Source organism: Myotis brandtii, unplaced genomic scaffold (genome assembly GCF_000412655.1).
Source record: "Myotis brandtii unplaced genomic scaffold, ASM41265v1 scaffold59, whole genome shotgun sequence".
NCBI classification, from domain to species: domain Eukaryota; kingdom Metazoa; phylum Chordata; class Mammalia; order Chiroptera; family Vespertilionidae; genus Myotis; species Myotis brandtii.
Window position 1 is genome coordinate 7,088,135 of NW_005370223.1, and position 23,663 is coordinate 7,111,797.

Consider the following 23,663-nt stretch of genomic DNA (forward strand, 5'->3'; position numbering starts at 1 on the left):
GGCAGCAGAGACCCTATGGCCCATGAGGCCCCATACATGTACCTGCCCCTTCACAAAAGGAGTTTGCTGACCCTGCTCTCGGTGTCCTGGTGTGGCAAAAGCAAGGTTTCTGGGAGGACTGGGAGACCTAGAACCTTACAAGGAAAGAGCCACAAAAAGAAAAAAACAAAAGACCCGGAGAGACAGAGAGACAGAAAAGGTGGAGGATGCCCTAGCCGTTTTGGCTCAGTGGATAGAGCATCAGTCTACGGACTGCAGGGTCCCAAGTTCAATTCCGGTCAAGGGCATGTACCTTGGTTGCAGGCTCAATCCCCAGCTCTGGTTGGGGCACAGGTGGGAGGCAACTAGTCGATGTGTCTGTCTCACATTGATGTTTTGCTCTATCTCTCCCTCTCCCTTCCACTCTCTCTAAAAATCAATGGGAAAATATCCTTGAGTGAGGATTAACAACAACAAAAAAAGGAGGTGGTGTAAAGAAAAACGAAGAAACAATAAAATGGGTGCAAACGAGGACAAGAAGGTAACCGAAAAGTAACGAGGCAGAGGGATACCCGTGACCATCCCAGCACATTCCAGCGGCGGCCACTGTCCATTAAGCATCTACTGTACTAGTATCCCACTCACGTAATCGCTCACCAATTCATGTTAGCATCTCTGTTTAACCGATGAGGAAATGGAGACGGAGAGAGATGGAGTAACTTGTCAAGTTGCCCAGGAAGTGAACGGCAAGGTCAGAAATCAAACCCGAGCAGGCTGACGCCCGTCCCATTCTCCTTCCTTCACCCCCGGCCGTCAGTGACCATCCCTGCTCAAAGGCTGAGCGCACCGCGTGCTTCAGGCATTAAAAAGGTTCCCAGACTTGGGATTTTAATAGCAATTATCTTCTTCCCGTCTGGGCGAGAACTCGGTGACAGCTCATCATCCATGTCAGCCGCAGTGCACTGCGCGGACCCTCCTAAAATAGAGCGTTTGGGAGGTTCTCACAGAGTTAGAGAAGCACAGCCCCAGAGTCCCAATTAGCCATGGAGTTGGAGAGCCCCAACTTGACCAGACCCCAGAGGCACCTGCTTCAGGGAAGCACTGCTGGGTCACGGAGGCCCGTGGTGGCCGGGGCTAATGTAGTCACAGCGACATCACCTCTGTCCGCCGGAGCAGGCGCGAGGCTCGGGATCCAAGGCGGTGATGCTGAAAAGCTGCAGGAAACTGACTCCGCTCCCCCCGCCAGCCCGCCTTAGGGCAGACGCATCCATCACGGAGGCAGGGAACGGAGCGGCGCCCAGGGGCGCCCGACAAGCTGACAAGGGGCCCACCACCGCAGACAGGCCGGCGGCAGGAACCTGCTGACTGGCACAAACTGGGGCGATGACTGCCAACAGGGGCTCAGTGCCCTGGGCACTGTGACAAAGAAGGTGTGTCTCCACAGCCTGACCCCGACCCTGCAGAGCGACCTTTGACGATGGGAATTAGAATCATGCCCGTTTGACAGATGAGGAAATTGAGGCAAACCAAGGTGAAGTACCTTGTCCCAGGTGACGCGGTCAGTCAGTGGAGAGGCCAGAGTACAAACCCAGGAGGTCTGGCGCCAGAGACCAAGTCCGACTCCCCCAGGCCCTTGCCTCCTTCCCTGCCCTTTTGGGAGGCTGTAGCTTTGCAGGGTTTAAGAGATTAGACAATAGAGTCAACCCGGCCTGCTCTGAACCCCAGCTCTGCCCTATTCAGCTGTGGGATTTGGGGCAAATGACTAACCTCTCTGCACCTCAGTGTTGTCATCCTTAAAATGGATCCCCACATGGTAATGGCATCTACTCCTTGGAGGGTGGAAGGAAAGTAGCAACCCACTGGCAGCTCAATTGATCTGCAGGCTCATCTCCTGGTGCGAGGCACCCTGGCCACGCCTGCTCCGCCTTCCCCTGACCCTCCTTCGCTGCTCTGCCTCCCGGGCCAGGTGTTTGTTTGGCCCAATGACCAAGGCAGATACCAAGGGCAGAGGCGACAAGAACCAGCCCGGGTTCCCTCCTTCTCTGCGGGGCTCTAGCTCCTGCTGGTGGTTCCACCTTGTCCTTGCTCTCCCCACTTTACCCCCATCTTCCCTCTCCAAGGCCCGCCTGCTGGACTCAAGGCTCCAGCATCAGATGCAGAGACAGCAAGCCTTGCAGACAACTGCTTAACCAGCTCCTACAACCAGGGAAGGTCGAATCATATGTGTGTATGTGAATGTCTATATGTATGCACATGTGTGTGTACACATGCACATGCGTGTATCACACACATATAGAAACATGCATGTGCATTTATATATGAACACAAATTATGTATGTGTATATATGAGTATCGATAGCTATATCTATGCATATCCGTATCTGTCTCCAAGTGGTTCCACTTCTCTGTTCATATCCCAGCTGGGTTACTGCTAGGATAGTTTCTTGCAGGGATCTCTCCTCATCGCTTGCTACCCAAAAGTGTTCACCTTTGCCATTTTCACTTGCTTTTCTTACATTTACTAATAGCAGTTCGGCGGCTGAAAGTCATGGTCAGGTCATCTATGATCAACATGATGACAGCGAATAATAATATTCCGTTGCAGCTGGTATTTACTGCATGTTTTTATGTCAAGCTCTAGACTAAAATCTCTTTGTATTATTTTTATTTAATTCTCCTCACTACTCTATGGAAGCAGGGTTTTTAAAGAATACCTATTTTATAGGTGTTTTAAATGAAGACATTGAGGACTAGGGAAGCTGAGTAACTCACCTAAGATCATAATTAATAGACTACATGACTCAAATACTAAGTGTTAACCACTATATATTGCCTCCCACTATAAGTAATCCACCCAGAACACGCCACATTTACATGAAATTTTACATCAACTTTTCCCAGAAATACGAAGGCACCTTAACAGGAAAACATAATGCAAGGTAGGATAATTAGGGACAAAAACGGAACAGAAAAACTTTCAAAAAAAAGATGGTGCCAAGTACCCGTTGGTAGTTGAATTTAGGTCTTTACAGGAGATCATACTTATCAGTATAAAGTTCTATGCAAAACCTCTCCCCTAAAAGAGGCAACCAATGAGTCAATTTTAAGACATACTGTCATGTTTCTTTTATACTTTGTGTACAATTTATTCTCCTCGGTGTCAGAGAATAACAACGACGCACGGAGCACCAGGAGGTTTATCATATATTCAGCAGTTAAAATACTGGAATAGTGAAAACAAAACAACAACTTGGGTCTTTTATCATATTGCTGAGAGCCATGCTTGCGTCATTCAACTCTTCTTGTCTCCAGTTTATCACTTAAATAAATGAGGTAGAGTGACTAATTAGGTTTACAGTATTTCCATGAAGAAAGTTAGGTTCTGAGAAATGAGATTCCTAAGTTCAGGATATTAAGACCATTATTTCACAGCTCTGACCTCCCAGCCATATACACCTCTGTTCACTGCTGGCTTGAGGCAGACCGGAACATGAACTGAAGAAGTCACCTTGATGGAACGCTGAGAAAATCCCTCCTCACCTATGGGTTTATCATATACTCATTCGCTCATGCACTGTGCTAAACACTGAGGATGCGGCACCAATAAAACAGACAAAAATCCCATCCCGACCCGGACTCAGCTCACACTCCAGTCAGACCTATTTCTGAATCTGCAAGGACCTCTGCATTATAACATGATTGGAACATATGAGCAAAGTCAATGTTTCAATAGGAATCACATGCATATGCATATATATAATGCCTTACAGTTTATGCAAAGCAGTGTCAGATAACTATGGCATTATTCCTCAAAATCACCTTGAGGAGTTTGCAAGAAATACGACAGACCATTTAAATAAAGAGACAAACAATATCAGGTTACCAAAAAAAAAAATGAACAAAGGGAATAATCAGATATATCTGTATAAGAAAAACCCCCAATGATTAATAAACATGAAAAGGTATTCAACTTCCTTAGTGCTCAAACATATGAAATTCGTAGCTGAAAGGTAACCAGTGTTACCTGCGAAAGTAACAAAAGTCAAAGGGGGGGAAAAAGATTGTACGCAGAGCTGGTAAGGAGCCAGGAGGTGGTGACCACACAGGCAGAGAGCCCTGGAATGCACACACCTTAGATACAGCCATTCCTTTTAGTATCCACCCGATGGAAAGCATCAGAAATTTGGATTTAAAATGTCAAAAAAAAAATAACTAAAAACTGTAGAAGTTACTCATTACTATGAAACCTACACAAAAGGCCTAACACAAAGGAATTATATGGAGAGCCTTCCCTGGAAACTACTGTCTCAGGCTGTCAGACGTCCAACATGTTCTAACAGCCCTGCTCGATGTCATGTCTAAGGGACCTTTTACTGAAATGGCAGTTACAGTTGTGTCCCATTTGCAAGCCAACTACAAGCTAAATGTGCAGAAAAAGACATGTACGGGGTGGGGCGAAAGTAGGTTTACAGTTGAGAGTATGTGAAACACAAAGTTTCTTTTTTAAAAAAAATATTTTTATTGTTGATAGGAATACAGATACTATCTCAGTTCCCTCCTCCCCTCTCCCTCTTCCCAAAGTTTATGCTTGTATTTAAAGTCGATCCTGACTCCTCTCCCTCACCAAGTGGTCAAGGAGGGGTTTTTCTTGCCAGGAGAGAAAAAAAAATCTGCTAAATCAGATTTTTTTTTAATGCTATCAACTTGCCAGCGCCCTTATCCCCTTAAGCCTCCAGATCATTCTCCCTGATCCAATCCATCCTGCATACCGATCAGCCTACAATACCATTTAACCAGTTTCCCAACTGATGATCCCAGATATAAGATCCAAACATGCAGACCCCAGGGCGACCAGGTGTGGACAGCCCGTAGCCTAGTCACCCTTAACCAAAAGCATCTTCCCAGGTGACAAGCAGGCCTAGGCTGGGTTTAGAGGGAAGGATGTGTCTGGACAGGGGACTTGCACTGCTGAGACTAAGGGAGTTTCGGGCAAACCAGGACAAGTTGTGGACGCCACATTCTCCTCCCCATCTCCAGATCCCTTCTCTTTACTGCCCTGTTCTCTACGAATAAGATCATTGTGCCCCGTGAAGATGGGGAAGCACAGATGTCATCGACTCAGACCCTCACGCAGAGACGCTCACTAGCTCATGCCGTCTAACAGCAGATCCTCTTCACTTACACTAACACCCAAAGCTCTTGGTCGTCTGGCCGGGACTTGTGTTATCTCCAAGGCCTGGCATCCTGAGCCCCTGCCTTCCCAGTCTCTTGATTGCCCTTGGATGTATCGTTCCCACTTTCCCAATGTAGCCCTGATCTCTCCATCTGGGGGGATTTACTGTCCCCTTTCTATTATCCAGAGCCACCCCCAAGACTCAGTCAGTTCAAAGTCCTTTCCCATGTCCCACCCAGTCTTCTCTGAAGTTTGATGACCTCAACTCAGGACAATGGTTTGGGCCACAGCACGTAAGACCCTCCCCACCTCTTGCAGCGATATGTTCAGCTGTTATTATTTTTTTCTTCTAAGAGTTACTATCCTTTCCCATGTTTATATCTCATCTGTCCAACCAGAACAAAGTCTGTTTGATGGCAGATATTACACCTTATGTTTACGTCCCCGGCAACACTCAGGAACGCTATTTCTTTTGCATTTCTTAAACACAGCAAGCATGCAATAAATACGTTGATAGATAACTGATTTATACAGTTTCTCCCCCACCCTGTGAGGAATTCAGCAACTCTTCCGCACAGGTAAGTGCTCCAATGTTTTCTTCCTTGTGGGTAAATTGCCTTCTCATTATTCTGCCTCTAGCAACGTAGCTTTCCTTCAATGCCTGGTATGAGAAGAGGACTTGGAGCAAAGTCTCAACATTTCCCTTCTGCTGCGAGAAATAGAGGCAGATCACAGTGGGGGTGGGGCCAGGGGGGGCGCGGGTGGAGGGAGACAGGAAGAAAATATTATAATAGAAATGTAAAGAAAGCATCCATAAGAAATTCTGGAGAGGCAGAAAGCATTCCAAATACAAACAAAGCCAAGATATAGAGTAAAAGGCTTCATAGGCAAGAAAAAAAATGAAACCAAGTTGTCCCCATTAGACTCAGTATGGACAGGAACACGCGTGCCGAAAGCCCAGCACGAATGCCAAGCTCAGCTCTGAGCGGTATGACCCCTCCCAAAGGGCACCCTGGTGGGCTCTGCAGATGGCACATGTGGGGAGCCTCCTCGCGGCCCAGATGGCACGCAGCCCCGGTTTCAGGCCTGAAGGCAGGCACAGGGAAGCGATGGAAAATTTCCTTCAGGCGACATCATGTTGGCATAAAAAATAGTATTGATCCTTTTGCCTCCTGGCCAATGAGAAACCAACTTAGACAAAGGACATGAGGCAATAGGTTTAATGGGACTCCCACTGCAGCTGCAAAATAAACCTAATGGACCCTGACTCTCCTGCCCAAGGCTCCGGGCTGCACAGGCCTCTCCTGGGGAGGGCGGAGTGTTCCGCAGGCCCAGAGACCTTTTAAAAAGCTGCCACTGCCCTCGTGTCCACAGAATCCCCCTGCCAGCAGCATGCGGTGGGAGGGACTTCCGGGAGCGCGGGCCGATGTGCAGGGACCCATGCCACACGCCGGCCAAGCGCACACTTGTCACCGCAGACAGAGGTGCAGTCTGCCACCGGCGGCACAGCGAGGAAGCACGGCCTTGAACTCACAGGAGCTCCCCCAGCATCTCCAGCTCATCACTCCACATGAGTATAAGGCAGGACAAATGGAGGTTTGCAGTTGTTCGTATGGAAAATAATACAATCTATACTAATAAAAGCGTAATATGCTAATTAGACCTGACAGCCAAACAACCTTCTGGACGTCCTTCCGGACGACCTTTCGGACGAAGCTGGGGCTTCGAGGGCCAAGCCCCTTGCACGAATTTCGTGCATCGGGCCTCCAGTAATTAATAAGTCATAAAACAAGAGTAAACTGTGTTTTGTGTATTCACAACGATAAACCTCCTTTAGCCCAACCCCGTTATATGTTCTATATTCTTTTTTTCCAATCCTCACCTGAGGATATGTTTACTGATTTTTAGAGAGAGAGAGAAGGGAGGGAGAGAGAAATATCCATCAGTTGCCTCCCGTGCGTGCCCGACTGGGGATTGAACTTGCACCTGGGTATGTGCCCTGACCAGGAATCAAACCCACCACCTTTTGGTGCACAGGATGCCAACCAACTGAGCCACAGCGGCCAGGGCTCTGCATTTGTTGATCAGGTTGATGGGCTCCACCCCCAGGGTGTCCTAAGCGGCAGTCGGGGGTAGCGCCTGAGAATTTGCGTTTCTAATACATTTCCAGAGGCTGCTGGTTCCTGGACCAGACTTGGAGAACCACTGCTCTTAAAAAAAAAAAAAGGCTTAAATTAAGTGTTTTGGTGCTTTATGTGGGCCACTTCCCTGAATCACTCTCTTCACTGTGATCCTCTTCTGAAGGGAAGGGTGCATTTTCACTGGCCCCCCCACAGGCCGTGTGGGAAGCCACGGCTCTTTGCTGGGCTTCAAGGCTATAAAGACCCTAGGATTCTTTCCAGGTACTGATATTCCATTTCCTTTGATTCATTTCCATTCCGTCTTCTGCTTCCTACAGACCCAAGGGCCCCTGGCTTTATGATAATTAAGTGTGAGTCTGAGGCAATCAACAGAGTTATCTGACCACGAAAGGATGCAACCTGGCTTCAACCACACTCATGGGCAGGTCTGCTGGCCTCCTGGCCGCTGACTCCGGAATGCATCTTTGTCAAGCACTGCTTGGGGGAAGGAGAAGGCAGAAGTGCCCAGAATTCTTTTTTTTTTTTTTTTAATTCAAAGGGGGAAAACTGTAAACCCTGGATCTGGAACCAGTTCCAAGAGCAGATAAACAAAGCCTTTTAAATCGCCTATTTGCTTACTGGCCCAAGACTGTTCATATCTGGTTTATTCACAAAAAATAAAAATTATTGCGCTCCTATATGTAGCTGACACTGTTTGGGAACCTAGGAATACAGCTGTAAATAAGACAGGCAAATGCCAGAACCAGAAAAACATGTATGTCAGGTAGGGGAAATACAGCAGGTGCCAAGGTAGAAAAACCATGCCTTTTGCACAACCACCCCCCCCACCCAAGTCCTAATGCTTAAAATAGACTCTGCTTCCTCTGGCAAAGGCACATGCCCAACGACAGGATGGGTTCCTGCGATCTGCTCCTGAGGTGCTTTCCTTCATGATTTGAAAAACAAAAATGATGCAGCCATTATTCGTGAAGCCCCTGGAAACCACTTCTAGTTCACTGAAAAGGTTCCGTTGCATCAGAACATGTTTAAATAAACAACCTGGCATACACAGAGGTTACATTTTTACCTGCAGGTAATCAGCAAGGCTAGCTTTTTTTCATGCACGGCCCCAAACTTCTTAAAAGCAAATGATGAAGACGCTGAAGGTTACAAAAGGAAGTTTAGGTGCTTTGTTGGAACAGTTTCACTGCAAATACATTTTTCAAAGGAGTCAGTGCTGGAGGCACTGAAGAGTTGTAGTTTAATCAGATGATCTTACCCAAAAGAACCCCTCCACGCTTCTCCACTTTAGTCATTCTTGGTAAAAATCGGAAGGTGCAAGAAACATAAGAGATGGAGCTTCCTTTATGTGAAATATCCTAGTACCCTTTGGTCATGTCTGAATGAAGTCATTATTGCAAGGATTTTTAAATCACAATGATAACTACAGCTACTAACAGCTCCCACTTATCTGACACAGTGACCACTTACTAGCACTAACTGAGCACCTCATATCACTAATGGAGCACCTACTGCATGCCAAGCACTGCTGAACAGTAATTATGTACCAAGCATTTTAGTTCCTTTGTTTCCATTTCTGTTCTTATACCAAGCACTCTATGTACACCACCTTAAACATTCACAACAATGCTGTGAAATCAATATCACCACCATCATCCCGGTTCTACAAATGAGGAAACTGAAATTCAGGAAAAGGAAATAACATCCCCAAGGTCACACCCAGTGAGCACGTGGCAGAGAAGGAACTGAACCCCAAAGCCTTTCTCTTCACACCCTGGTCCTGCTCCTGCCCCCAGGAGCTAAGATGGCGGGCTGGGTTTTGGGTGGATTAGCAAAAGGCATGTATTCCTCAAAACACTTAGCTATCATCTGCCAGGAAATGGTCATAATGCCTGTGTAAAGCTGCGATGGCCAGCATACATGATGGGTGCCCCCACGGCTGTGCAAAAGCACAACCTGGAAACGCTAACCTGGTGCGACGTTGCCTCCATGAATGTGTGCAACACCACACAGTGGAAGGTCACGGCACATAGACTGTCTTCATGCCACCCATGCATCTGGCATGAGGCCTGTGCCCTGCGATCGTGTGGGTTTGGGGTCTGGGCGGCGGGGGGGAGTTAGTGAGTTAGTTATAAACACTCTTAGAAACAGGCATTGAGAGTAGAGTCTTACTGCCCGGCTGGTGTGTCTCAGTGGTTGAGCATCGACCTATGTATGTATCAGGAGGTCATGGTTTGATTCCCAGTCAGGGCACATGCCTAGGTTGTGGGCCAGTCCTGTGTGGGCTGTGCAGGAGGCAGCCGATCCATGATTGTCTCTCATCATTGATGTTTATATCTCTTTCTCCCTCTCCCTTCCTCTCTGAAATCAATTAAAAATAATAATGAGAGAGAGAGAGCGAGAGCACGCAGAGTCTTCTTGCTGACCAATTCTGATAAGCTGAGACAGTTGTTGCATTTATGTGCATGTGTGTGAGTGTGTGCTGGCATGTGTGTGCAGATGCTGCTTTTGAGGAGGAGGAAGATGATGTGTGCCAATTAGGCAAGTGAAGCACCATGTGCAACTTCAGGGGAAAATGCCTCGTAGCACGGATACTATCCCTACAATAGTAAGCCGCAATCACCACTACTTATCAAAGGGCACCTTCCTCCTTATGTGTCCCCACATCCCACGATCCCCACGCCCCAAGGATGAAATAGCCATTCCTCCCCTGCTTTCTTGCACACACAGGACCTATTCTGTAACCCAGAGAGGCATTGCAAAAGCTGCAAGCCATGACCCTTCACTGAATATCGAGTTCAACGCGTGTATTTCTATCTTGTATGGGAAAAGCAAGGAAATTAAGCAGGAGAGACGGCACAGTGCCTTCAAGAATGGTGCGTGCAAAGCCAAAGCCGGCTGTAATTGAGTTTGAAAAAAATAAACGAAAAGAACAGGGAGCAAAACATGCTTGCTCTGCAGAATACCGTGTAGCTAAAAGTCTTCATTAAATGTTCCAGTGCACACAGCGTGTTAGCGGCGTGTTTGTGTGCTTGAGATTCTGTGAGCTATCCTGGAGCTCATAAATACGGAACAGGGACAGTTGCCATAGTAACTAAGTGCTCTTTAATCAATCCCGAAGCGCGGAAGCTCACAGGATAGTCTGAAATGGCCAGCACATGAGTTACTGCGGCTGCGGCTATGGGCTTGCAAGTAACTCACAGGCCATCCTCTCCAATGAGATGTTGACAAGTTGGCCAACCTGACCAGCCTGGGTCTTGAACACATGGCACCACCAGATGCTGTCTTGACACTGCATGGAAATCGTACTCTTGATTTCTTCCCCTTGACTGCAAGTACCAAGAGGTCCTACAAAAATGGGCCAAACGCTTAGTTAGGGAACGTGTCCTTAAATGTGAAGCTTTGACCCAAGTAGCGATGCGCTAGGACACGTGCCTCTGTCGCGCACGAGCTGTGGACACTGGTTCAATGAGCCGTCACGCCCAACACAGTGGACTCTTTGTACTTCTGCGAAGGGTGAGTGCTCCCCGCGCACGGAGGGCAGTTTGTTTTGATTGTGCAATGACACAGAAGAGCTGTTGCCGTTGATTTTTGCAGGAACTTTTTCCAGGCTAGGAACGTCGCAGGTAATCTTTCATCGGGAAGTCCAACCCTTCGCGACAGACTCCCACTCCCTGTTCCCTCTGACCATCCATCACCGCATGTCAGGGTTCTCCCCCTGGGATCATCCATCTTCTCAGGGGTTTAAAATAAAAAGATCGCGGCTGCACTGCTTTTTCCCCTCCCTGATCTGCCTCGGTAACTTCAGTGCGGTCCATTTTTAAGGCTGCAGATGGTAGTTTAAGCATACATATTTCTAGGTGCCATTAATAAGTAATGAGAATTTTAAAAAAATGAAAACATCTATGTACCACAAAGCCCAAAATCATTAGCAAGTGCATCCATTCTCCAGGGGCTGGCTGGTGCTTACATAACCAGCAGCTCTAATGGCCTGGTTGGGGCCCCGAGCTCAGTGTGGGCTATGGGCGCCCCCTTCAGGATCTTGGGTGAAATGCGTGTTGCTCGCATTTGAGATACTAACTAGTCAGCCGGGTAATTGTTTTTGCTAGAACCTTGCAGGAAATTTTCAAAGGAAAAATTTTAGCCCACCTCTAATGGTGTGGTCAGACAAAAACCTTTCACAGAACCAGCCTTAAGCTAATATTAAAATCAGGCAGGCAAGCCCAGTCGGTGTGACTCAGGGGTTGAGTGTCAACCTAGGAACCAGAAGGTCACAGTTTGGTTCCCAGCCAGGGCACATGCCTGGGTTGTGGGCTTGATTCCCAGTGCGGGGCGTGCAGGAGGCAGCCGATCAATAATTCTCTCTTGTCATTGATGTGTCAATCTTTCTCTCCCTCTCCCTTCTTCTTCGAAATCAAGAAAAATAAATTTTAAAAAATCAGATAGGTAAAATAAACGGGAATATCTTGCAAGAAAAAATATCCCATAAATATTGACATGTCCATTTATTCATGTGATTAAACAGTGCTTCTGCACTAGATGAGTGCTGTTTAAAATGTTAATGAACAAAATTAATACAAGACAGGCAGCCATGACCTCCTCACCTTCCCACGCCCTTCCGTGGCCTGAACCTGTTCTCTCTCACTTAATCCCCAGCCTTCACTGCTTGCCCCCAGATCTTTCCCTCAGTGCCTTGTTTTATCTCTCGCACATGTTTAGTCTTGATTCTCGGGGCCAGACATCTCATTTACTCTTCTCGCCAATGTGGTCCTATGCCCAGGACGGCGCTGATAAAAGAATGATCTTTCTTCTTTGAACATCAATGGCATCTTGTTTCTGCCTCTCATGTGATATTTTGAACACATTCCTTAGACTGAGAGCTTTTGGCTTCATAGCTCATCTTCTCTCTCTCTCTCTAGATCAGTGGTTCTCAACCTTCTGGCCCTTTAAATACAGTTCCTCATGTTGTGACCCAACCATAAAATTATTTTCGTTGCTACTTCATAACTGTAATGTTGCTACTGTTATGAATCGTAATGTAAATATCTGATATGCAGGATGGTCTTAGGCAACCCCTGTGAAAGGGTCGTTCGACCGCCAAAGGGGTTGCGACCCATAGGTTGAGAACCGCTGCTCTAGATGGCCAACTTTGTAAGGGCAGAGCCTGGCTCTTAGACAACCTTGACCCTCATGCCTGGCTCACAGTGGTGCCCCAGTCCTGAGAGATCGTGTGAATGAAGGAACATGGGAAGCCAACTCTCTTTTCACTTCAATTTCTTCCTTATTAGAACTGCTTAACGAGGTGATTGTTCCCCGACCTCAAAAGTGAAGCGGACACAAGGAAAGTACATCCAGGGTGGCAGTTCTCCCTCCTCTCCTTGGAAAACCATCCAACCTATATTCCTCTTCATTCATTCATTCTTTCAACATCAGTTATTGATGACTTGCGACAAATTAAAAGCATGAGGTGAGAAAATGCTCTATTTCTTACTTGTCTTCTCACCATAATTGTTGTTGAATAAAACCTTCCCAATTTTCCTTTATGCCATTTCTTTATTTTCCTTCAGTTTTACTGAGATATGAGTGACATAACATTGTGTGAGTTTAAGGTGCACAACGTGTTGATTTGATACACTTACCTATTACAAAATAATTACCACTTTCATCAAGTCACATAATTACCATTTCTTTTTTTATGGTGAGAATAGTAAAGATTTACGCCCTTAGCAACTATCAAGCATATAATAGAATTTCTGCCATTTCTTTACATACACATATACATATTTATTTCAGAGAGAAAGGGAGAGGGACAGAGAGAGAGATGAAACATCATTGATGAGAGAGAATCATTGATGGGCTGCCTCTTGCACGCACCCTACTGGGGATCGAGCTCACAAGCACCCAGGCATGTACCCTGACCGGGAATCAAACCGAAACCTCTTGCTTCATAGGCCGAAGCTCAACCACTAAAGCATGCTGGCCTGGCTGCCATTTCTTTATCACATCATTCTTTCATGCAGTGTGGAAGGCTATATATCCTTCTCACTCACCCATTCAACATTTACGGTACTTTTACTCTGGGCTGAACCGGGCCAGACCCTGGGGATATAGAATTAATTCACCACTCCTTTACTGTGGACTGTGCACAGTGACTTCCTTCTAAAAGGTACAATATTATGGAAAGGGGAAGAAATGAGCAACTATACAGTGCGGAAGCCTGACTAACCCCACCCCAGCCAGCAGATCTAGGTCAGCATCAACAGTGGAAAGTCATGTTGATAGCATGCGCCGTCGGAAGGATGTGGTGAAAATAGTGCTTTACTTATGTGGTCTTCCTCCTATAACCCATAACCCAAGGCTGAAAATGAGAAAAAGGAGACATCAGAAAAATCACAACAGAGGAACATTCTTCAAAATACCTGCCCAGTCCTCCCCAAAACTGCCAGGATCATCAAAGACAAAGAAAGTCAGAGAAAGTGTCCAAGGCCATAGGAGCCTAAGGAGCTATGACGACTACCTGGAGGGGAGCCACAACTGGAAAGGGGATGTTAGGCAAAAACTAAAGAGATTTCAATCAAGTATGGACTCTAGTTAATAATAACATATCAGCATCGGCTCATTAATTGTAATGCACCCAGTAACGTAAGATAATAATGGAAACTGAGTGTATAATATATGGGAACTCTGTACTATCTTTGCAGCTTTTCTGTAAACCTAAAATTGTTCTGAAATAAAACACTTATTTGTTTAAAATGGGATTAGACTTCAAGCAAGTCAATGAGAGCACCAGGCTCGTGTGGCTCAGTGGTTGAGTGTTGACTCATGAACCAAGAGGTCCCCGGTTCGATTCCTGGTTAGGGCACATGCCTGGGTTGCAGGCTTGATCCTCAGTAGGAGGTGTGCAGGAGGCAGCCAACAGATGTTTCTCTCTCATTGATGTTTCCATCTCCCTCTCCCTTTTCCTTCCTCTTCTCTAAAATCACTAAAAACATATTTTAGCCCGACCGGCGTGGCTCAGTGGTTAAGTATTGACCTATGAACCAGAAGGTCACGGTTCGATTCCTGGTCAGGGCACCTGTCTGGGTTGTGTGGCAGCCGATCAATGGTTCTCTCTCATAATTGATGTTTCTATCTCCCTCTCCCTTCCTCTCTGAAATCCATAAAAATATATTTTTTAAAAAAACGTATTTTTAAAAAAAGAATGTTCATGAGAGAGAAAAACAGTGAGTAAAGAGTATTGTGAGTGTGTAGCAGTCAACAGAACTCAGTCTGCAGGGTGAGAGAAGGCGAGCGGTGACGTGCGGGTAGTGTCGAAGGCAGCGTGTGCACAGCTAGAGAGGCTAAAAATACTGTTGCACATCAGAGAGGGCCTCGCTGAGGTCAGCAGCATACATTTTGGGCAGGAACAGCCAGCCCAGATGAGCAGCTTTCGCATAACAACCAAGAATAGAGAAAGCTGGTGCTGTGACCGACCTAGATAAGGAATCAGCTGTTTCTGCAAAATTCTCTCTTTGAATATGAACCACGATAAACACCCTTTCTCCTTGTTCAAATATTCCTTCAGACTCATTATTCTACGAAGCCTCCTCTTCAACTGCCCCTTCCCTCCTGTTTCCGGATTTCTGCAATTTTCACACTGGAAAAGATGAGTAATGATAGTGGGAAAAATTTCTGACGCCGGCGCAGGGAACATCCTTAAGTAAAAGGGTTAGAGAAGCAAGAAATGGAATAATTCAAAGAAATCCAAGTAAATATTTCCTGCCACGTAAAAATACAATTTCTTTGTTTTTCAAAAAAGAAAAAATTAAAAAAAGAAAAACGAAAAAGTTTCCAGTTTTGTTTTTTTTAAAGAGCCCGAGGGCAGAGAAATACAGCCCTGTGCTCACCTGCCTCCCGGGTCACCGCAGGCAAAAACAAGCCGGGAAATGAAAACGTGCTGGGAGAATGACACCAGCTGCACTGGATACATAGAAAGGAGCCATCATGAACCGGAGCCTGTCTCGGTGTAACCCTTCCTTAGTTTTCACATGTAATATCTCATGGCTTCTAAGAAAAACATAACGTAGGCACAACAACGATTCGTCATCTCATTGAACTGATGAGATGGTGGCTATTCAGAGACCTTCAGTGGCCTGGGTGGGCCTCCCCCCCGCCCCCCAGCATCGATGGAGCTGGGGCCCCAACCACACGCTGTACCGGTTTCCACTGTGCACCCAGGTGAGCGCGACAAGCAGATGGAGATGGAGAAGACTCAGGCGAATAATAAAAGCCAATATGTATCTTGACCCCAAAAGACACATACTAGTATACGGACATGTAAATATGGATTATGTCAGAAATATTAAAGAACTGACGAAAGAGATAGAAAGAAACTTAAAAGCACAAATGTTTTGTCCTTTGACCTTAAGTACGACAAGCAGGCGTAGATGGAGCAGACTCAGGCGAATAATAAAAGGCAATATGTATCTTGACCCCAAAAGACACACACTAGTATATGGACATGTAAATATGTCAGAAATATTAAAGAACTGATGAAAGAGATGAAAGACACTTAAAAGCACAAATGTTTTGTCCTTTGACCTTAAGTTAGTTATTCTTAGACTAGAAGAGGGGAAATAAAGCAGGTAATAGGTAGATCTTTTAAAAAACATCTGGATCGTCCCGTGCTGTTCAGAAACAACCTCACAGGAAAGGAAGGACAAACGATGTTATAGAAGCCGGTGGCTAACGCTTGTGAGCGAGTGGTCTAAATTTATATCCTCAAAAAACATGACTCAAGGAGACATAATCTCGGCCTATAAATATCCTCCGAGCAACAGTATAGGTGATAAATAAAGGAGGCGAATGATGCATAACCTTAGGTCCAGGTCATTGCTCTTTGTCCCGCTGTCTAAGGAAGACAAGGCTTCACACCTGAGCTGGTGTTGTCCTCAGAAATGAAAACTTCGAGGAGCGCTTCCTCTCCCTGCCCATAGCGCGCTTGCAAACATGGTGAACGTGCCTAAAACCCGCCAAACTTTCTGCGAGAAGTGCGGCAAGCATCAACCCCACAAAGTCACACAGGATGCTCTGTGTGCGCAGGGAAAGCAGCGTTGTGACGGGAGGCAGAGTGCTATGGTGGGCAGACTAAGCCGATTTTCTGAAAAAAGGCTAAAGCTAGAAAGAAGATGGTGCTGAGGCCTGAAGGCGTTGAGCCCCACTGCAGGTCTAAGAGGATGCTGGCTCTGAAGAGATGTGAGCCTTTGGAACTGGGAGGCGATAAGAAGAGAAAGGGTCACGTGATCCAGTTCTAAGCTTCATGTTTTGTTTTATTATATGACAATAAAATCTTGATATGTTCACTTAAAAAAAAAATTCGAGGAGAGAGTAAGGCTGGGAGCCACTGGAGATACCGGGGGCGGGGCTAAAAGTACCACAGGGAGGGGCCTCCGATGGAGCTCCATTAAATAAATAAATAAAATAAAAAAGAATTAGACTGGAGCAGGGCCGGCGTGGCTCAGTGGATAGAGTGTCGGCCTGCGGACTCAGGGGTCCCGGGTTCGATTCCGGTCGGGGGCATGTACCTTGGTTTCGGGCACATCCCCACTGGGGGGCGTGCAGGAGGCAGCTGATCGATCTCTCTCATCGATGTTTCTAACTCTCTATCCCTCTCCCTTCTTCTCTGTAAAAATTCAATAAAATATATTTAAAAAAAAAAAAAAGAATTAGACTGGAGCCGGGCCGGCGTGGCTCAGTGGTTGAGTGTCGACCTGTGAACCAGGAGGTCACGGTTCAATTCCCCATCAGGGCACATGCCCAGGTTGTGGGCTTGACCCCCAATAGAGGGAGTGCAGGAGGCAGCCGGGCAATGATTCTCTCTCATCATTGCTGTTTCTCTCTCTCTCTCCCTCTCCCTTTCTCTCTGAAATCAATAAAAGTTTGTTTTGTTTTGTTTTTAAAGAATTAGACTGCGGTGTCACATCACTCCACAGGGTATTTTTATTTCTCCTTTATCTTTGAAAAGGAATAATAAAGAATAGAATCAAACCCAAAAAAGCTTTTGGTTACTGGACTACTTGACTGAGAGCACAGATGGACGGTGGACAATACTAGTACATTTGCTATAAAGTGCCCTGCGTTCATGTCAGGAGATAGCAGGGCACCAGATCTCATGACCAGCCTACAAGTTTGCAAAGTTGAAGACACTGGGTCAGGCTTCTCATCTCAAACCCGTCCCAGACCCCACTGTGTTACAGTTTTCTCATGCCCGTAAGGTGGTCATGTTGTAAATCACATTCTAGATAGGCAAAGCATTTTAAGATCACTGAAATGGTCACCCAGGCAAATTACTACTAATTATTATCATATTATGACTCTCCCAGATGCTATGCTTCAAAAACATCATTTCCCCCAAATCTTTCTTCCACGTGATCGTTTTCTCCCTCTTAAAATTCTCTAGGTTTCCCGATTAAGTCTCATGAACTCCTCAAAGCCACGGGTTATTTCAAAAGACTTATCTGGTCCCAGCACTTGGAGCAGCCTAAGTTGTTTGAATTGCAGCAGAAATGACCCCGGGAGGCCCCTGCCGCGTACAATAGCTCTGGTAGAGTGACATTTAAAATATCAGGAGCTTTCTAAACACAGCAGGCTTCAGTTCATCATCCACAGCCCGACCCAAACCCCAGCACCATCCTCCCACTGCCTCCCCAAGGCCGATGCTTCCAGCTTTGTAGAGAAGCGGCCTGCATTTTGTTTGACTCGCCATTTATTTTGCAGGGAGAGGGGCCTAGATCCTTTGACAACCAGATATTCCGTCCTCAAATGGACAATGGCTCCCTTGTTAATGTGATAACAAAGACCCTGGTCGTGCCTGGTTGTTGGTATCCTATGTAAATAAACCACCATTTACTGCACTCACTAAAGGCAACTTGCAATGATCAACTATGAACTGGTCCCTGAGTTGGGACCAGTGCTCAAAGGAGAGTGGAGAGTGTCGAGCTCAAAAACACAAGTACTTCCTAAGGGGATCTTCGGGGTTTGTTTTTAAGTTCATAACAGTGGTAGCCCCGTGCTTCTCCACTGGTCTTCTTTTCCCCAGAGGGTAGCCCAGGAGCGCAATTGGAATTAGGTCTTTGTGATAATAGCACCCCCAGGAAACTGTAGACTTTTCCGTATTACAATGAAAATACCTAAAACACTTTGAAAATTAGAAAGAGCCTATACAATAAGGTAGAAGGCCCTACCATAGCCCTGTTTATACAGGCACACGTGCACACACACACACACACACACACACACACACACACACACAATATGTTACAGCATTTGGAATTTTTTCCATTACAACAGTAAAGTTTATAAAAACCACAAGTCAGGATGCAGGTGTTGTCTGTGCTCACATTCTGTAAAGAGAAGTTAGCAGAGCTCCGGCTGCTACTGAGTGCTTTCCTGAGCTGGAATTTGCCAGGCCTGCAATATTAACATAGAATTATGGAAATTGGAAACAAAAAGCTGGAGTCTACTGGGAATGAGAGGCTCAAGATGAACTCAGCTGGAAAATTTGGCTAACTGAAAGTGACATCCTTTGTGCGGGAATTTTTCTATCTGAAAGCTTTAGCAAGGCTGTAATTATTTTGAGTTTTCAATTCATCCCTTTCAAACGAAGCCTTTTATTTTCTTCATTGCTCTGTACCTTTCCTTTGTGTGAATTCGGGCGTTTGCCAAGCACTGAAGTGGTAAATTCATATTGGTTTTCTACATATATACATTCCCGGGGAATAGCTAGCAACACAACTTTTGTGTCCTCTCTGCCAAGAAAAACAAAGGAATATTTGTACATCAAAACCTTTTATCTTGTGCACAGGCTCAAAATACCTGCGCACGGCTAAATAAATCACCCAAGAAGAAAAGGCTGATTAAGGCCAACGAAGAATTTCTTTGCAAGTTAATGCTTTTTCTGCACCGTGAATCCAGGGAATGCAAGAACTTCGACTTACCTTGTGGCTTTTGGGTCCCAAATCACAATGTCAGCATCTGATCCTACAGCTATTCTCCCTTTCCTTGGGTAGAGATTAAAGATTTTAGCTGCATTTGTGCTGGTAACTGCCACGAATCGGTTTTCATCCATTTTGCCACTGTGCTGTAAAACCATTCAAGGAAAAAAATGCATCTGTTCTAATGATCAATAGTTAAGAATCTCCTGTCAATCAAACTTGTATCTCTTGGAACCAAATAGAATTGCATCTAATTTCTTATATTGTGGAGCCAAACACACCTTATAATGATAAATGATGGGAATGATGGGGTAGCATATGGAAGCCCAAAGATAACTGTTCAAAAATACATCAGCTTAAAAAAAATACAACCACTGTGTTTTTTCACCATTCTCAGAATCGCATAGACAATAGCAAAATGTTAGAAATGGTATTTCTAATTCTCATTTGAAGTTCACCACCACCACCTACTACATTTATTTATTGCAGACCCAAGATGTATGAGTCATCCTGAAGACATTAGATGGAATGTTATAGAGTTAAGGTAAGATAGACTTTTAAATCAGGTGACAACACCTTTTGGAAGAGAAAGAATCAGCTCAAGAATTTCAATTTTGTGCAATTAACTTTACATGAACCAAGAATTATGGACAGTCTGCTACAAAAGATTTTTAAATGGACAGACATTAGAGGTCTGTGACCCCATTAAAACTACTTTTTTAATGTTGAGAGTTTATACATTTATATTGTAAAAGCATCTTTAGATTTATTTCATTATCAAAGGGTCCCTGTCTTTAAAAATTACTATGTCCTGAAAGTAATATTACCATAAGTAAATTGTCTGAATGTTTCACAAAATAACATTGATTATTGCATCATACTAAGAAATATCCAGTCACTTTAAAACCATTGATTTACTTAGGAAATGGAATTGATTATGAAAATCTGCTGTAATAAAGATACTCATTGTAATAACACAAGTTCGAAGAGAAATGTTGGACTGTTATCAAGAAAATCTAAGAAAAGAGAAAGAGAAGGGAAGTCATCTGGGATGGTTAGAGTCAGGGAAGAGAGCAAGGGGGGCGAAGAAGATCATTGCTAGATCGAGATGCTTTCAAGATCCTTACATGTATATTAATTGTTCAACTCTCATCCTAAAAGTAATGAAGAAAATTAAAGGGTGTTAGAAGAGTAGCATGAACAGACCTCCATTTCTGAAGGGTGACTCCCGCACTGGAGTACAGAATAGATTGTAGCAAGCCAGGCTGGAGGCAAGGACACCAGCTGTGTAGACCACTGCAATGGGCCTCAAACTAGAGTGGTAGACATGAAGATGGACATGAGAAGGCATTTTGGAAACAAAACTGACAGTACCTGTTAGTTAGAGTTAGAAGTGAGTGGTGTTTGTAGGGGATTCTGACGCCTGAGACATGATTAATGTGTCATCTGAGGGAGGGTCTCCAGGTGGTGGGCAAGAACGCACAATAATGGGGACCTCAGGTCTAACCAGCCAGGTGTCCCCTGCTGATCTTTGCAACTACACATGTCAACTGGCTAGACAGGTTAACATGTGAACCGTTAGCCATTTGATTCTTCTCCATCCTCAGGGAGAAATTTTTAAGTGATGGGGATTTGTCTAGACTTTAAATTATGATTTATGTGCCCTCATACAGCTGTTTTTAAAATATTACATCCAAGGTTTTTAGGGATATCTACAAAGATTTCATGAAAAGGAGGTAGAAACATAATACAAAGTATTCACGTATTTTCAGTCGTTCCAAGAATTTATATCAGTGACCCATGAGCTGGGATTCAAGAATATGAGAAATCAAATAGAAAGGCTACAACATTTCAAAGACTTCAAGAATCTACATTGGCACCCGATCTAAATGTATCTTCTAATGTGTGCAAAGCAGTGTGATGTAGCCTCTAAACTAAACCACGCGGAGAAGAAAATTACATCGTTATTATCGTGAGGCATGGGGCATTGTGGTGACGGTGTAGCAGTCCCAGTCTCCACCATAGTAAAAAAAATAAAAAACTTCTCTGTGAAGGTTACGGCACACTAGTCCTGAAGCAAAGTGGATTCGGGTCGAAGCATTAAGCAAAACATACAGGATCCTCCTAGCTGGTTTGGCTCAGTGGATAGAGCATCGGCCTGCAGACTGAAGGGTCCCGGGTTCGATTCCGGCCAAGGGCACATGCCGGGGTTGTGGGCTCGATTTCCAGTGGGGGCCATGCAGGAGGCAGCCAATCAATGATTCTCTCTCATCATTGATGTCTCTATCTCTCTCTCCCTCTCCCTTTCTCTCTAAAATCAATAAAAAATATATTAAAAACAAACAAACAGGCAGGATCTTGTAAACTCACCACGCCTTTTTCCCATATGACTGACATCCGGTCCTCAACACCGTTCACCCCGTTGGGAATCTTAGTAAAGTCATCCTTCCCGAGAGCTTTCTGGCAGGTGTTGAACGTGCAGTTGTCAGTCCCCGTTGTGGTCAGATCCCCACTGTAACAGAAAACCCACCAGAGGATGGGGGTGAGTAGACAGAACGGGTCAGGAGGAAACCACCACAGCCTCCCCTAGTCTCCTGACTCCCTTCGCAACCGAGTGTCAGAAAACTGCAGTGGGAAAGGAGTAGCTTTTTCAAAGACATACTTCACCCACTCCCATCCCTCCTGTAGGAGGCACTTTTGGAGAATACTCTTACGAGAAACGTGATGATCTATTCTAAGCTCGGTTCCATCACTTACGGGTTCTGTGATTACAAGTTTGTCCGATGCTCAATTTCTCATCTAGAAATTGATAATTATATGAGCTTGATGACAATTATTTCAAGATCATTGGCAATAATGAAAGTAAAAGTTCCTGGTGAGGAGGGTACTACACAAGATGTACCATGGGGAGCCACATGAGCAGAGGCAGTTCCTCTGGGGCAGCCCCTGGCCAAATGGGAACGTTGCGATGAGGGGAGACGTGACATTGGTGGAGGATGTTGATGTCAGCAGTGACAGGAATCCTGCTTTGACTTCTGAATAACCTTGGGGATGTAGAAGTGTGAAGGAGGGAGGAGGCTGAAAGGAAGGGGCAAGTGAACTCTTATATCGTCTGTTGTGAGAAGTTCTCTGTTAACTTGGATATGAGAATCTGTGAATGGGGAGTGTCAGGATATCCGTGAATGATGCAGTTCTCACAAAAACAACATAATGTCCCCGAAAGTAGTGTCTCTGAAAATAGTTCCGATGGCCTTTCATGAGGATCACCTACTCACAGGGAGGATTTTGCTTTTCCACCCCCTAGAGTGGTTCAGCCCTTGATTGTAACCTGTTATACCTGCACAACAGGTACATCTGGTTCCCAGGTTATATCACCATAGGGAAAAAGTCAAGAATATTCTGTAGGATAAAAATAAAGCATAATGAAGAGACCTGGCTCGAGGCAACAAGAGACAGAAAAGACGAGGAAAAAAATCAGAAGAGAATAAAATTTCAGTAAAAATGATCTGATTTCTCTGTGTCCAGGAGAGAGATTCTGACGCTATTTCATCACATAATTAAGCCAATGCTCTTTGGTCTCCAGATGAAGGACAGTCCCAGAGCCTGTCAGATCAAGTAGAACAGAATACTGGGAAGTCCGTGGAAGGTCCAGATGGTAAAAAAAGATCTCTGCTCGAACCCGAAACTCATCAAACACCTCATTTTGGCAAAAACACTTCACAGTCATCTGCTCAATGATTACTTAGCCAATAGATTCATGAGGTAGTCAGGAGTTGAAGGGTCTGGTCTCAAGGGGGGCCCCATAACGTAGTGGGCTGCGTGGTGCCATTCTTTATCCCAGTAGTGAGTGCCATCTGTGCCCAGACTTGCGGCTATGGGTTCTCCATACACCACCTTCCCTGGAAAGTTAAAAGGAAGCATTCAGCACCTTACCGTGTTCTTAAAAGAAACCAACCGACAAACACGTAAATATTCCTCTCTCCCGTCTTCGTAAAGGATAATATGAATCCTAAACCTTTAGTGAGCAGGACTTAAAAATAAAAACTACTTTTTTATGGAGCATTTACCATGTCCCAGCCAATGTGCATTGTATATTATGGCAATGGTTGTGCCCACTCACTGATATCAGACTTGGCCACGTGGATGACTTCGGCCAATTAAATAGGAATGGCAGCGCCATGTGCTGCTTCCAAGCAGGAGTTGTTAAAACCACAGTGAGCCCTAGCTGGTTTGGCTCAATGGATAGAGCATTGGCCTGCAGACTGAAGGGTCCCAGGTTCGATTCTGGTCAAGGGTACATGCCCAGGTTGTGGGCTTGATCCCCAGTGGGGGGCCTGTGGGAGGCAATGATTCTCTCTCATCGTTGATGTTTCTCTCTCTCTCTCTCTCTCTCTCTCT

General features: G+C 45.3%; 1 protein-coding gene across 1 annotated transcript in view; it reads right to left on the reverse strand.

Moving 5' to 3' along the window:
• DPYS (dihydropyrimidinase) overlaps positions 1 to 23,663 on the reverse strand; it is a 57,673-nt gene that overhangs the window by 17,131 nt on the left and 16,879 nt on the right. Inside the window, exons 5-8 of the mRNA XM_005879306.2 lie at positions 23,008 to 23,164; positions 21,636 to 21,777; positions 19,269 to 19,411; positions 10,495 to 10,641 (exon numbers count right to left, since the gene is read on the reverse strand). Coding sequence (XP_005879368.2) covers positions 10,495 to 10,641; positions 19,269 to 19,411; positions 21,636 to 21,777; positions 23,008 to 23,164 — 589 coding nt within the window. The remainder of the gene's footprint in view (positions 1 to 10,494; positions 10,642 to 19,268; positions 19,412 to 21,635; positions 21,778 to 23,007; positions 23,165 to 23,663) is intronic.